The sequence below is a fragment of the Scophthalmus maximus genome, chromosome 17 (genome assembly GCF_022379125.1).
Source record: "Scophthalmus maximus strain ysfricsl-2021 chromosome 17, ASM2237912v1, whole genome shotgun sequence".
NCBI classification, from domain to species: domain Eukaryota; kingdom Metazoa; phylum Chordata; class Actinopteri; order Pleuronectiformes; family Scophthalmidae; genus Scophthalmus; species Scophthalmus maximus.
In genome coordinates, this window is record NC_061531.1 from 16,666,922 (window position 1) to 16,682,500 (window position 15,579).

Here is a 15,579-nt window from a genome sequence, read left to right on the forward strand (position 1 = left end):
GCAAATCTGGTATGGTCAAAATGAAAAATGCCTTAAGCTGTTGAATTTTGTTTATGTGTGTGTGTGTGTGTGTATGTGTGTGTGTGTGTGTGTGTGTGTGTGTGTGTGTGTGTGTGTGTGTGTGTGTGTGTGTGTGTGCGTGTGTGTGTGTGTGTGTGTGTGTGTGTGTATTACTGCATTGCTGTTCAGAGACAGTGCAGTGCTGGAGATGAATGAAAAGTCCCAAATTTAAATATATGTTGGTGGCTTTAAACCTTGTTTTTTATGTGTGTATATATATATATAAATGTGAGCTGCTGCAGACCTCTGGCAGGTTTTCTGGCAGGCTGCTCCAGATTTGTGGTACATACAGTTAAAAACTGCACACTTTCTTGCCTCCGGGGAGGTAGCACACCCGTCCCAGATGACCTGATGCCTAAGAGAGCAGCCAATTAGATGTGTGATTTGGCCCCAAACCATCCACTAAATTTTAAAAGAGAAGTATTTATAAAAAAAGGATGTGTTTAAGACACTGGGAGAGAATACAGATGTCAGACAACTGGTGTGATGTGTTCCACTTCCTTTTGTAGGCTTTTCTGATCAGTCTGATTTACATTTTACAGATACAACTTAAGAAACAGTCAAGTAAGTTTTTCTAGGTATTTAAAGGGGGCAGTATGTCTTGGAATCTAATTTGGTCAGGAAATTATCTAAATTAAATCACAAACTCTAAATGTGCAGCCCAACTGAGACAACAATTTATTAATGTGCGTCCGGTAAAGTTTGATGTATTGAACATCTGTGGTTGGATTTCTCTTTTGCAGAAATGCACTGAGTATAGATGGCGACATTGAATGAAGCCTGGAGGCACAAGGTCATCATTCAGTATTATCTTGGATTAAACCTTGAAGCTTCACTCTTTGTAAGTGCTCCACCGGTGGCATTAGTCATTACGGAGGTCATCTGTTATCGTATCTGCTTCGAATCCATCTAATGGCCGTCGTGATGCAGACAGGGCAGGGGGCCAACAGAGGCCTCTCAACAAGGGTACAACTCGGAATCTGCGCGAGACTTTTTAAAATCCTAAGCGACTGCGGGGGAAGAAAAAAAAACTGCATTACACGATTAACCTCTGGCTTTCACAGATGGCAATGACGGAGACATGGTTTTCAGTTTTTCCCTCTACTGGCCAGCTGGAGACCATGCTCAGATTTGTCTACGCTGTCGTGATCGAGATCAAACCGAGGCTGCTCTGATGTTTGGCCTGGACGGGAGAGAGAAACCCGAACGTGTTCCTGGCACTATACGTGAACAGCAGCGGAATTGATGCGGCTACAAGACCCGCTGAAAACCCAGGCCCTGCTGGAGATTGACCTTGAGTACGTTCCTTGCATAGAAAGCAGGGGGGCGAAATGTGAAATATGCCCCATTCGGAGACCGGCATATTCTGGACGAATCACGTCGGCCTAGAAAAATTGTGTGTGCAGCTTGAGAGGGTACGATTAAGACTCGAATGTGAAATAGCGTGAAACCTTTTTACCGTGCTCGGTGGTGTCATCTGCAACGGATAACAGATCTTACTCTGAGTTCCCCCGCAAGAACAGAGATCTCCAAGTGCTGTTGAGCCAGATCTCCAGGAGATGTCAGCAAATATCTACAGTAAGTACAGTACGGACGGCAGCTCTTTATCGCAAAGAGACAAGGTTACACGTAGTAACGTAAGAGGGGCCTTGCTCCCCCACCGAGAGCGAGAAAGCCTTGAGATGGCTCTATCTTTAGTATGCACTGCACATGTTATGTGAACGTAGAGGAAAACAGTCAACAACAGCCAAGTATTTCATCTAATCCTTATTTTGGAATGTATTTGAAGGAATGTAAGATTGTGTGATGGTTGAAATACCGAACTTGCGTCGAGCTAAGCCGGTTTGCAGCTCAAATAACCTCTCCTCTGCAACACTTGCCCATCCCCTAAGCCTCAGCGCAACAAAAAAAAAACCCAGGTGCATAATGACTACGCACCGGCTCTAAGATATGCAAACCTGCTGTCGGATCAGTGCAACATAACCGCTAGCTGTAGAACATTGGCACACTCTTTTTCTGTGGGTCCAACAATAGCATCATCTCCCCTGTGGCAACGCCAGCTAAGTGTGCTCGGCACAGCAAAGGGGCTTCAGAGCTCATCAAAACCCTCCCACGCTGGAGGGACGATGCTACACGTCAATTTAACCCAAATCCTACGGAGGGCAACGAGCTGTGGGCCCGGGGCAGCGCTTCCCGCCCGGGCCTCGGTGAGCAGGGACGCTCCTGGTGACCCCCAGAAAAGTTCACCCGAGGAAGGGTTTGTTTCTCACGGCCAGCCCCTGGATGCAAAACACTAAATCCCCCCACGGAGCTTTCTTTATTCTGACTGAGCAACGTGGCCAAATTAAACTGACAGAACGCCTCATGGATGTTCGTGTGTGTGTGTGTGTGTGTGTGTGTGTGAATGTGCCTGCGTAGGCAACCCTTCACTTTGCAACTCTGATGCTTTATGCTGTCAGAGGAATACGGCCTACTGCGCGCGTGTGTGTGTGTGTGTGTGTGTGTGTGTGTGTGTGTGTGTGTGTGTGTGTGTGTGTGTCTCGCTGCTTTGAACTCCAACACACACACACAGCGCCCCGGCGGTTGCCAAGCAATTACAGAGAGCGCAGATATTCCGTGCGAGCCCTTTCAGAAAAACTACAGCATTTTTTCCCCCCCTTTCCACATTTTGTTTGGTCAGAGAATGACATAATAAAATATGAATGAGGAATCCGGTCGGTCCGCTCCGAGTCCGCGGGGTCCAGGTGGCGTGGCGAAGACGATCAGTCTCCGGGCCAGCGGTACCCAGCTGGGACGCCGAGGGGCCAGATGGTCTGCTCACAACAGGTAATCGCAGCCAGCGTGCTGATACACTGACATCCACACAAATGGGTTACCAGAAGTACCCAGAGCATTTGGGACGCTGTGATAGGACCTCCCCTGGCCGTCTCCGGGACTCGTTTCTTTCTCTCTATCCAGGCTGGCACTGGTGCTGTGCAGCTCAGGTACTGAGTAATGAACAGAGCTTGAATATGGATGTTTTTTCTTTTAACCTCCATTTTCTTAAATGGCAAAAAAAAAAAATGTAATCATTCACACTCGTGGATTCCCCTTTGGCATTCCCTCACTTGAAGCCATACAGGGATGTAATGTCGAGGGGATGTTCGGCAGAAGTTTCTGTTTGTAAGGTGAACATCATTAAGTTCTTCCTTGAAAGCAATTTACGGAGAAGGTCAGATCCCGGGGCCCACTCCCATATTAATACACTGTTCCCCCCCGCAGAGGCGAGCTTCTTTTATACTCCCACTGGCTGAGGTTTCCACTTGCATGCATTCATTGAATTCATTATTTTGAAAGGTTTTGGGTATTATTTATGGTGAAGGGGTGGACGAAGAAAATGTTAAAAAAACTGTGTGCGTGGCATAATAAGGAGCCTCGTGAAGAGGTCAGAGTCCCTTTTGCGCACTAGGTTTCCAGATGCGAAAAACTAAAACTTTTGGAGTCCCAGTCACCAAAGGTTTTTTTTGGTCTGCGTGGAAGGTGCAGTGCAGGTAATGTCAAGCCTTTAGAATGCATTTGAACGTGTCTCATAAAGATACACGCAGATGGCCCCGGCGAGGAAAACTGTAATATCCCCAGAGCCACTTATTAATCATGCGCGGGAGTTCATTATCAATATGTGCTGTATAATAATCAGATATATTAGCAATAAGAGCTAATGCCCTGCTGTCAGCTCACTTGAGATGAATCCCTCCAGTGTGATACACACACACACACACACACACACCTCCCCCGGTCTCTAACTTGCTCCCCCTCCCTCCCTCTTTTGCCTCTTTCAGCTCACTGAACTGAGTGAAATGTCTTTCCGACTAAATGAATTTTTTTTTTTCACAGTGGGAATGTTGCCATGGAGACAAGCCCCCACCCCCTCCTCCTCCTCCCACTTTTCTCTCTCTCTCTCAACAGTCTACAGCGTTAAAGCAGTGCTAACTGGTAGGCCGTCACGTGTTTGTGTGCGTGTGTGTGTGTGTGCGTGTGTGCGTGCGTGTGTGTGCATTTCCCTCTTCTTGAACTGTTCACACTGTCAGTATGCTGCAGGTGCCCCCGTGATGAGTGTGTCTATATACAGAGCCGTCCTCCTCCACCTCCCGTCCCCACCGGTACACAACATCCTGCATGCAGCTATCTGCCCTCCTCTCCAGGTTTTCCCATCCGTGTCGTCGTCGTCCTCCTCCTCCTCGTCGTCGTCATCCACCTCCTCACTGGCATTCTCCCGTTCTTCATCCTCTTCGTTTGTTTAATCCTCTCCCACTCCTCCTTCTCGGTCGTTCCCCCTGCAACACCCGAGCTCGGTCGTTCCTCTGCTGAGGCGCTGGGGCTGCACATTGCTGCTGCTGCTGCTGCTGCTTCTGGGCCTCTTCGCATCAACGAGAGATAATAGCCACATGACAAATAACCAAAATAAGAGTGTTTTTTTTTTATTTTTTTTTTTAACAAATAAATAAATAAAGGGAGATGAAATGGAGGCAGGGGTGCCACATGGAGAGAGGCCCACAGGGCAGACATCCGTGCTCCATTTTGCATTTAGGCAAAAAGGCGGCCACAATAAAGAATTCATGACAAAGTGGCTGAATAATTACATGCGACTTAATGCACAGGAGAAAGTCAGAGAGCTCGGTGGTAAGAGAAGAAGAGGAAAAGTTGGGTTCAGGCTGCTTGTGTCCCGGTTGAGTGTCTTACCTTCCATACCTGAGTCGAATATAGACTATGAACATGTGATATATATATAGCACTGCCTGACACACGTGACGACCAGAGGCTTCACCAGCTTCTCTGCCTCCCGAGCCAGTGGATTAAAAGAAGTCAGACACAACACGAGGCTGGATTATACATATCCTTTATTTCCATCATCGTTGCTTCAGTCACACTGCTCCTGAACACGTTCACCGACATCCTGCGACCCGACACAGCTGTCCCGACTGAAACAACCTCCCCGACTGAACCCCCTCACTCAAGTTCTCAGCATCAACCAATAAAAAAGTAAACCTCTTGAATAAATCATATGTAAAAAAAAAAACCTGAAAACCAAAAAGAAAAATACCAACTTCGAGAAAGATAAATACAGCATAAACAATGTTATTTCGCCATTGTTGTTTCGGACCGCAAGAGATGAACAACTGCTCGGTCTCCATTTAGTCGCCATTAGTAGTATTAGTATCGAGTTCATTGTCAGATTTTGCTTAAAGCATCACTTATATAATTTTTCGTTGCATCAAGTTGACATCATTCATGTTAATATAAGCATGCAAACATGTTTCCCCATGACCATTCAGAACTGCACTAACACGAGAAGACAGCGAGAGAAAGAGAATAGAGGGAGGAGGGAGGAGGGAGGGGGGGGGGGGGTTGACACAGAGGAAACGAAAGAGAGAAAGAGGGCAAGATGGAGGGATGTGGAGGGGAAGCAAGGGGAGCGGGGATGGTGGAGGGAACAAGGGATGGAGCGAGAAATGGATAGGTGAGGGGGAGGTGGAGGTGAGGTAAGGAACCGCTGGAGGAGAGAATGAGTAATCAGACAGTAATCAGACAGACAGAAACAGAAATGATGATGAGGAGGAGGAGGGAGGAAGAGAACGTGCTGGAGCCACTATGAGTTCTGTGATCCATCAGCAGGCAGTAACACAAGGGCTCGAACAGGGCAGACACAAGCAGAGAGAGAGAGAGAGAGAGAGAGAGAGAGAGAGAGAGAGAGAGAGAGAGAGAGAGACATATAGAGACCAATGGATCAATACCATATCTACTTATACAAGCTGGTCGATACTCCGCCCATCTGACAGACCACGCAGCGGTGGTTTGCCGGGTATGGTGCGCGATGGGTCGCGTCCCGAGGACCCGATGGAGCACGCCAGTGAGCCTCCCTGCAGCGCCACCATCCCAAAAGGGAATAAAGGAGAAATAAACCTGCTGCCGCCCCTGAAACAAGCACACGCACACACACACACACACACACACACACACACACACACACACACACACACACACACACACACACACACACACACACACACACACACACACACACCCCTTCCTCGACAGACACGTGTGTGTTGGTCGGTGTGAAACGATGAAGGGGGGAAACGGCAACGGCGGCCACACAAGTGGCTGCAGCGGGGTGTCGTGCTGTTGTTTTGCTGAGGCGACGGTGGCAGCAGTCGCGGCAGCGGTGACCCACGTGGCCTGGCGAGTGGGTCCGAGTCGGCTCACACAGGAAGTGCTCGCTTTTTTTCTCTCACGTCACCTCCTCCCCGTTGTCTTGCTTTAAGGGGGAATTCTGAAATTTGCCGTGATCCGCGGGCCGTAACAAATGAGCCTCGGAGGGCTCTTTATTTTTCCTTCTTCTTTTCTTTCTTCTCTCTGTTTCTCTGTTTGGTCGTTGTATTCCTTCTGGTAAATTTAATCAAAACACACCCAACAATTTCACAGTTTCAACCACTGGGCCGTCTGTTTTTTTTCTGTTTTTTTTTTATCCCCTCACACATACAGTACACAAATTACCGAAAGAAGTACACGATCAACACAGTTACTTACATCAGGCAAAGGGGCTTAGAGAGGAAAGGAGGGGCCGAGCGACTGGCGGCCGATTTCAGAGACGACATAAGACGATACAAACGGATGTCCGTGAAAGACAGAGTTCCCCCGCCTTGTGCAATGAGGCACGTACAGTACACACACACACACGCGCGCGCGCACACACAAGATGGCTGCTCGTGACGACACAGGACAGGTAGACACGTTTGGCCCCCCGAGACGAGCATTTCAGTCCAGTGGGAATGCCGGGATTCGGGGAGGGCGAAGACAGGAAGGTGTCACGCACAAGGTCACAGTGTCACGCACAAGGTCACAGTGACACACCCAGGCACACACACACACACACACACACACACACGCACACGCGCACGAATACAAAACAAACACGCCCACGGACACGGAAAAAACACACACTGACAAAAGCGACACGGGACGTGTGTGTCCTGGGAGAGTCTCGCCGGGGACACGGTGTGGACTCGGAAGCTGGACGAGGACCTCTTGAGGAAACGGGAAGAAAAAGAAAAATAAAGTCCTGGGATGATAGAAAAATAAGGTAGAGCGGCGATATCCCCTCGCGCTGCGTTCAGCCCGCGTGGTCCTACGGTAGGAAAAGTCTGCCACTTTGGCCGCGAAGCTGCGGGACAGTCCAAAGAGTCTCTCAGGAGCTGATACCGTCTCATCCTCAGTGGACGGTAAACAAAAAAAAAGACAAAAGAAATGGCATGAATAAGCTCCTCTCCCGACGGGTCAATTTATACTCTATGACACAAAAGGCAAAACCAAAAATCATTTCAAAAGAACAAAAAAAAGCTGATAGCGATGAGCACCATGACGAAAAAGCATGAGGAGGGGGGCGCGGGTGGGGGTGGGGGGGCACATTTCAAGGTTGTGTAACATGCGTCGACCGAATGAGTCCCGTTCTCGCCCGTTCCGCCTCCTTTGACATCAATAGAGAACCACTGGAGGCTTCGTCGTCTTTCCTCCGGGGAAAATAAGCGAGACACGTCCGAAACCAGAGGGTTGCTGTTTGGTTTGTTTTTTTAACGGAGCCCGGAGGAGGCGTCCAGAGTGGCCCAGGAGAATCCTCCGCGGATGCTCTGTCCGTACTGTACAGGAAGAAGAAAAAATATCTGTCCCCCCCCCCCCCCCTCCTATACATTACAGCATAAACTGTACACCAATGTTGCAAAGAAAAAATATCGACATAGTGATTTTTCTTCTTTTATAGTCTGTACAAGGGCATGAACCTTTGGTCCTGGTTGAAATAGCCATTCTGTGATGGCTCTCTTTTTTCTTTTCTTTTTTTAAAGAATATTTTTGTATTTAAATCTTTTTTTGTTGTTGTTTTCAAGAGAGAAAGGTTTTGTCACGTCACACTCCTCCTAGATGGGGGGAAAAAAAAACCTACTGAATGCACACATGGACTACGCACATACTACAAACTCTGTGTGTATTTATTTATTTTTTCGTGTATGTGTGTGCGTGTAAGTTACGTGTGCGCTCGGTCCCAGAGTCACACCTGACGACCGGCCCACTGTACCAGGTTGACGCGGTACGGAGTCTGATGCTCATAGTGGAGACTGTGGGTCGGATGTGGGACTTATTTGTTATTATCTCTTTATTAATTTCCCGTGCTGGGGAGGATTCATTAGCGGGAGCGAAGCGGCCACTCGCAGTCGGACACCCGCCCCGCTCGTCTTCTCTGCGTCTCTCTCTCTCTCTCTCTCCTTTTCTTTGATGGACAGAATTATTCACAGATGAGAGGAAAGAAAGGAAAGTCTGGAGCTGGAGGGATGGTGATGACCTGAGGAGAGAGGGAATGAGGGAGAAGAGGCAGATTAAGCATGAGAGAGACTGTAGGGGGGGGGGGGGGGAGAGAATGTATAAACAGTATGCAGCACTGTAGGTTCGGGGGAGGGGGCTGCATTGCGTAACTCATAATATCTAGATTGTACAGATGCTTCTGCCTTAGAGCTCCAGCAGCCGACAGCCTCCTCCTTATCGCACGCTCCCAGTCCGGTCATGCTTTAAGAAAGGCTCGGCCTGACTGGGGAGCGCCTGCTGCTCAGCACGTGCCATTACACCTCAAGATTCAGAGAGGCTGAGATCGAGGAGCCGTCCGCGTGTTCGGTGACACCGCGTTGGCTGGTAAGTGTGTAACAGCCATAAGAAACAGCGGGGGGGGGGGGGGGGGGGGGGGGGGAAAGAAAAGAAGAAGAAGAAGAAGCGGAGCGAAGAGAGGCTCACCGTTCTTCTTAATCCGAGTGAGGGCTGTCCACGACGATGTGAGGCTTCGGGGACGGTGTTGTGGCGCTCTTCGACACAAACGCACCGATTGCCTTTTCCTGCGGGGGGGGGGGGGGGGGGGGGGGGGGGGGGGGTTTACAAGTGTCAGTAATAATCCTCAATCAGAAATTCAAAGAAATCCAGTGTTTCCGTCAGAAACGTAGACACATATTCATGAGAAGGTCTAGATTTGTACATATTACACTGAAACTAAGATTTGTTCAGAACGGAAATTTGACATCTGCGTTAGCAGCAAATTCTCTTCCATCCGTGTTACTTTTGTTTTGCCGGGTGTATATATACATATATATTTACATTTTTTGCCTTATACTTGACAGAAGTGGTCAGACTATCTGTCCTGTAGAGCTCTGACAGTGGTTGTCAATCTTCTCATGTAACTCTCAGCAGGAAAAGCAAATAGCCTCAGCGTGGTTTTCCCCAAATGTGCACATATTTTCAATATATAATGATATTGCAATGGGGAACATCGTAACGGCTTCTCCGCGGCATTTATGTGACAGCTGCAGTCAGTAGTTACGCGTTGCCGTAGATTCATTACCCGACGGCAATTTTACTCGTGCTGGAATATGATTCTAGTTTTTGCTTAGTTTGAGTAAACACCTGAATTATTCTTCAATCACTGCAGCTCCTGCTACTGTTACTGTATTATTGAATTGCTGCTGCTGCTGCTGCTTCTGATGATAATCAAATGACTAGATTATACTTGTACACACACACACACACACACACACGAGCCCCCACGTGATGAAATGCTCATTACCTCCACAAGCTGATGCCAGTGCTCTATTGGTTTGCGTGGGTTGGCCAGCATGGCCGTCCAGTGCTCTCTTCCGGGACCCTCGGCCTCGCTGCCCACACGACACATCCCTATGACCTCGTTATGACCGATACTGACACGCGGCAAGGGGATGAGGGATGGGAGGGAGAGCGAGAGAGAGAGAGAGAGAGAGAGAGGGGAAGACGGGGCTTGTAAGAAACAGGCACAGAGAGTCTCATTCATCAACCCTGATTATTAGGAAAAGAGTCGAGCGGCGGAGGAAGGATATTGAATAGCGGCTCACAGCCTGATGTTGGAGCGGGAGGGGGGGGGGGGGGACGCACACGCACCTATGGAGATGCCGAATGGAGGGCAGACATACATAAAGGGGGGCGGTGGTGCATCTACACACAAACACAATCAGCCAGCCAAGTGTGGCTGCGAGCGGCAGACGCACAAGCGCTGGCGGGGCTTACACTTCCACTTGCACCATTAGCATAAGTCATGCGTATTCATGAGGTGCCCCCGTCTCTGTCATAAACAGGGGAACATCCACCGGGAGGCTGACTCATTAGAAGAGGGGGGGGGGGGGGGAGAGGGGCGCGATGCAATTGCGAACATGGCGCCGCGTGTGCACACACGCGCTCCACGGACGGCGCACGCTCGCGCAGCAATGATCATCTTTCGGTCCCCGGAGAGCATGCAGCGGTGTAATAATGGCGCCCGCCCGCTCACTCACCAGTCGTAGTCCATCACCGCGATGATGATGGACACACTTTCTATATTTTCATTGGGAATGTCAAACACCAGCGCCTCGTTGTACGTGGGGTTCAGCGTGTTCTTCTTGATGGAGGTCTTCCGCTTTTTTAGCCTCCGCCCGTCACAGATCAGCGAGGCCTTCACGTACGGGTCTGAGGGGGCAAAGAGAGAGGGAGACGATGCAGAGAAGGAAGGGGCAATGGGTAAAAACAGGAAATAGATGGAGGTGTAGCAGAGTAGAAGGGGGTGTGGGGGGGGGGGGGTGATGGAGTGAGAGGGGGGGGGAGCGCAGAGAATGAGATAACAGTGTTTCGGTGTCGTGCTCACAGGTATCTGTGCCTGTGACACATAAAAGGCATGAAAATCAAGGCTCCTTGGCAAAGCTGGATTAAGAGCACAAAGGGAGAAAAAGCAGCACAGGTTGAATCACTCCAGTTATCCATTCAACATGTGCAGCTCAGTGACAGCAGCCGGGGAAGACACACACACGCGCACACATACACGCACTCACACACACACACACACACACACACACACACCCGCGCGCGAATCCATTTCCGATGGCGCATTTTTAAGCCGCTGCAATTATCTCGGGATCACTGCGGCAATAATAGCGGCGTGCGTGTGTGTGTGTGTGTGTGTGTGTGTGCGGCCATTATCATTTGAGATGTAATTCAATCTGAGAATGCACGGCCGGCGCGATCATCGAGTCTTCAAGCGAGGGGTAACTAAGGAATGAAACCCGCGCGTGATGCATTGTTAATTCCACAGCATTAGCAATTGCCTTTTCTTGATAGCGGCCTCGCGGGGACGACTATTGATGTTTTCCTCCATTTCTGCAGACGTACAGTAATTGCTGCTCCACCTTCAGCTACTTCTGCTCGCAAACAAAATGTGGAAGGAATTTCTTTTCTCTTCTTTTGTTTACCGGGTGTCACTCTTTTGCTGCAACAGATGAACTTTACAGCTCGTGTTCATAATGTATAAACTTTACTTCCATTTCTCGACGGGGGGAAAAAAAAAATCTACCCCGAGATTCCTCGTACGAGACGATCAATCTTGTGCTGCTCAGTTCATTCCAGGATTTATTTAGCAAAGATTTATAGTAATTTGCTTTTTTTTCCTTTTTTCGCTGCCCTTCCCTTTAACGTACTTCCTCTTCCTCTGCTCAACTTCAGTCGGTGATTTATTGGGCTCGGAGAAATCACTCTCCGCTGCACATTTGTGTGCAAAGTTGGTGACTTCACTTGTACAAGTGCGACATTCTGGATTTTATCTTGCAGCTACATTGCATTCTGCTTTATCGAGGCGGCTAGAGGTGGGGGGGGGGCATTTACTAGTGGGCTGATCACATAAAAAAGTATCCCTACATGGCTTCATGCCAGATGTTTTTCTGTATGTTTTTACCAGTTATAAATCAGACTAAGATATAAACCTAAAAGAGGGAAGCAGCATATCACAACCTACAGGGTTAGAGCTATTTTCTGTCATATTCCTTGCTGAAGGTCTCGCCGCAGCATGGTGTGTGTGTGTGTGTGTGTGTGTGTGTGTGTGTGTGTGTGAGTGTGTGCGTGTGTGAGCGAGTGTTAATCCTTTTACCTGAGAAGCCGGTCAGGTCCATGGCTTTGAGGTTGGTGGCCTTGATGACCGTAGCGGTGAGCCTGCCGGCGGTGGGCAGGTAACACAGCGAGAAATTAAGCTCCCCGAGATCAGCCTTCTCCTGTGGGTTCACCACACACACACACACACACACACACACACACACACACACACACACACACACACACACACACACACACACACACACAGTTAGGTATCAGAAATGGAGCAGGAACACTGTGATCACACGCACACTCGGCTTCAGAGACCGAATGGGGGGGGGGGGGGGGGGGGGGGGGGGGGTACGCCAACGGGCAGACGTCGTATGGTTTTCCATGATTGTCTTTTGCCCGAAAAGAGCTACTGTACACCCGTGACAGACGACGGGTGACGGCAGGCGTTCCTAATGCGGACAGGCAATGCGTTTAGGCAGGGGTGGGCTGGGGTGGGATGGTGGGCTGGGGGGCGGCGTGCCGTCACTGTAAATGAATCATAATGCCAATCTGCCGATGGGCCCCCGAGTGGAGGGAACGTGTTAAGTAGAGGTGACGATTCTCCGGGCTTTTTATATCCCTGCGCCGCTCCTCCCATCCACTGATCCCCTCCGCAGCCTGTGGTCTCGCTGGCACCGCGGTAATGACACCGATGATATTCAGGTCACACTGTGGCGCGGTGGCTCCTCAGTGGCTCCGAGGCCTCGGCCAATCAATACCTGCCCCGAGTGAAGCACTGGAACGCGCCGAGGGGCTTGGTGTTTCAAAACTTATTTAATAAATGGGACGCCAATGCCAGAAACAATTTTAAGACTTTGTTTCTATCTAATTTGCTAATAGCCTCCCTATGAATTTTTCATATGAATCTGCCTCGGACACCCGCTTGATGTAAAGTTTGAATGTGGTCAGCGGCGCCTTTCCAGAAATCTGTCTGAGCTGGTTTTTCCGCTGTACCAGGCTCGGAGTTAATCTATACTGCAGGCAATTTCCAGTCTGGGCGAGTGCACATCCTCCATTTCAACACAACAAACAGAAATGGCTGTTTTTGAAATCTGCAGAAAAAGAACCCCCCAAAACAAAAAACAGTTTGTGAAAACTTTTCGTTTCGAATTGTGGTGTTTGAACTTCCCCAATCTGAGCAACCTGATATTTTTGAGAGGACTTATATTTTCCGATGAGAAAACCACCAAAACATAACGTAACTGGACCAAGAGAACTCAAGGAAACCTGAATTCAGTTTTCCGGATATTAAATACCTGTATTTCTACATTTGTGAATCCTAAGAAATAAGTACAATTATGTTTTTGAAATTCCATAAACGTAATTGGCCTCTTGGAAATTGCAAAAAGAGAAGAAGAAAAAATAGGAACTTAAACTTCTGGTAGACTCAAAGTAAGAGAGTATTTCAGTGTCTTAAATGTTCACATAAATGTATTTAGTTGTTTGTAAGATCCCATTGAGTAACGTCTGCTATAACAGAAATATCTGCACATTGTTTACATGGTGTTTAGATCTGTAAATTGAATATAACAATAAAAATATAATTGATATTATGGACGGAGCTCTGATTCTGAAACATGTGTGTACTGTATATACTTTGTCCAGCTGTTTATATGGCTGTCAAACAACAGCATATCTTCATATGTTCATATCATATGTTCTTCATAGTCTCACATGTACATATATTTTCCACTTCATCCGTCGTCATACTGCCGTAGCCTTTTTGTACCTGAATGCATTTGCCCTTTCTCCAAGCTATGACTCAGTTCAACCTCCCTAATGGTCCCGCGTTGCATTTCTAGAACTGAATCCATCAGGGAGGGGAGACGCACAAGGTGGAAGCTCAGAAAGACAAGAAGCGATTCATTTACAACAACAACAAAAAAAAAAGGGGGGGGGAATCTAACCGATAATAGTCGACGCTGTGATCTGGTGTGACGGGGAGAGCGGAGCAGAGGACCCGGGTGTGACTCATGCCACCGATGACCCTTCCTTGTTGTTGTGAGGGACGTCACACACTCCATCCCTCCTCCCGGCTAATTCACACAACTTTGGCCCCAATTATTCGCGGCGGCAGCGGCCTGATTTCGCCCTCGAGGCTCCTTCCCGTTTAATCAAATCGCATCTTAAGTGGGCCCCCCTCCCCCTCCCCCCCCCCCGGCGGCTGCTTACCGCCGTGCCCTCCACGATGTCCCTCCAGACGGGCTTGTCGCCGCTGCCCTCGCTGAAGTCCAGCAGGTTGTCCACCACCACCTGGCCGATCAGGTCGTGTCTGGAGAAGCGGTCGAAGTCGTACACGGAGAAATGCAGCTTCCTGGAATGTAGCTCATTCAGCGGCACGCCGAACTGAAATGTCTCGTTGAACACCGGGTTCAGGGTCTTTCTGTGAACCTGGGGGGGGGGGGGGGGGGGGACAGCGTGAGCAGATCTGCAACAACACGCTGCATCGTGTAGGGCAACAAGGGTAAGACTGTAAAGAACTCTAACTGAAAACAAAATGGCTACCTCAGCCGAAATAGCACCTTCTGAAGGTAAAACATAGATAAAAGGAATCGGCCATTGGTTGAATTCATGATTCAGTCTCTGTCGTCGTCCGTCTCTCTTGAGCATGTGCATGTGGACCTTTTAAGTGTTAATGGTCAGAGACGCTACAATGTGAAAGGACATTAATTGAATTTTACTGTCATTTATAAAAAAAACAATACATACAGAGCTACAGCTACAGAGGTACCACACTCCTTCCCCGTCGCAGGCTTAGGCCTAATTCTTTGTTCATTACGAGTAACAATAAAATCCACTTTGTCAACAATATGTTTTGATGTATAAGGTTTTTCACTCTGTCATTTTCCAAAGTATTTTAGTAATTTTGCCAATTATTTCAAAAGTAACGGCACCATAACTACTTTCATTGCAATATCTACACTTTAAAGAAAAAAAAGTTTTTAAAGTAAATTGAATTTTAAAAAATATATATCTAAAAAACATATTTGATTGATTTTTGCTCTTTTATTCATTGTTTTACGTATTGTTTTCATATTTACACGCCTCTCATCTTATTCCCTTGAAGTTACCATCTTGACTCTTGAATATTTCGTTGTTACTTATGATTTGTAGTCTGAACTGATGCGTTACTTATTTCATGGTCCACGGCACCAGTTTCATGTAACCGACGCTTTCTGCGCGTGAGCCTTTTGCCCCGACACATTGTGAGGTAATGCTGTTGTGAAGTCACATCGACGACCCTCAAAGACGTTCGTAGTTTGCCGGTATTGGGAAAAGAAAAGGGAAAAACTCCATCTCCTGCTTACGGCGCAGCAGATTTCTAACCTGTTTCCACTTGCGTCTCTAATTCTTCCAACAGGACAAACAGGAGCCTCTTTTCTCGGCACGAAAACACTGCGGCTGCTGTCAAACGAGTCCACGACTCATTTATGAAAAACAGCACTTACCTGAGAAACACCAAACGGAGCTGTAATTGGTCGGACTGGTCGGCGTTGTTACGTCTGTCCTAAGAGTCTTTATCACTGCATATCTGAG

General features: G+C 48.3%; 1 protein-coding gene across 1 annotated transcript in view; it reads right to left on the bottom strand.

Moving 5' to 3' along the window:
• Window positions 1-4,920: 4,920 nt before the first annotated feature.
• Window positions 4,921-15,579, bottom strand: part of syt3 (synaptotagmin III) — a 32,864-nt gene continuing 22,205 nt past the window's right edge. Inside the window, exons 8-13 of the mRNA XM_035616354.2 lie at window positions 14,215-14,433; window positions 12,050-12,170; window positions 10,431-10,602; window positions 9,695-9,824; window positions 8,875-8,972; window positions 4,921-8,431 (exon numbers count right to left, since the gene is read on the bottom strand). Of these exons, the coding sequence (XP_035472247.1) occupies window positions 8,883-8,972; window positions 9,695-9,824; window positions 10,431-10,602; window positions 12,050-12,170; window positions 14,215-14,433 (732 nt within the window). The 3' untranslated portion in view covers window positions 4,921-8,431; window positions 8,875-8,882. The remainder of the gene's footprint in view (window positions 8,432-8,874; window positions 8,973-9,694; window positions 9,825-10,430; window positions 10,603-12,049; window positions 12,171-14,214; window positions 14,434-15,579) is intronic.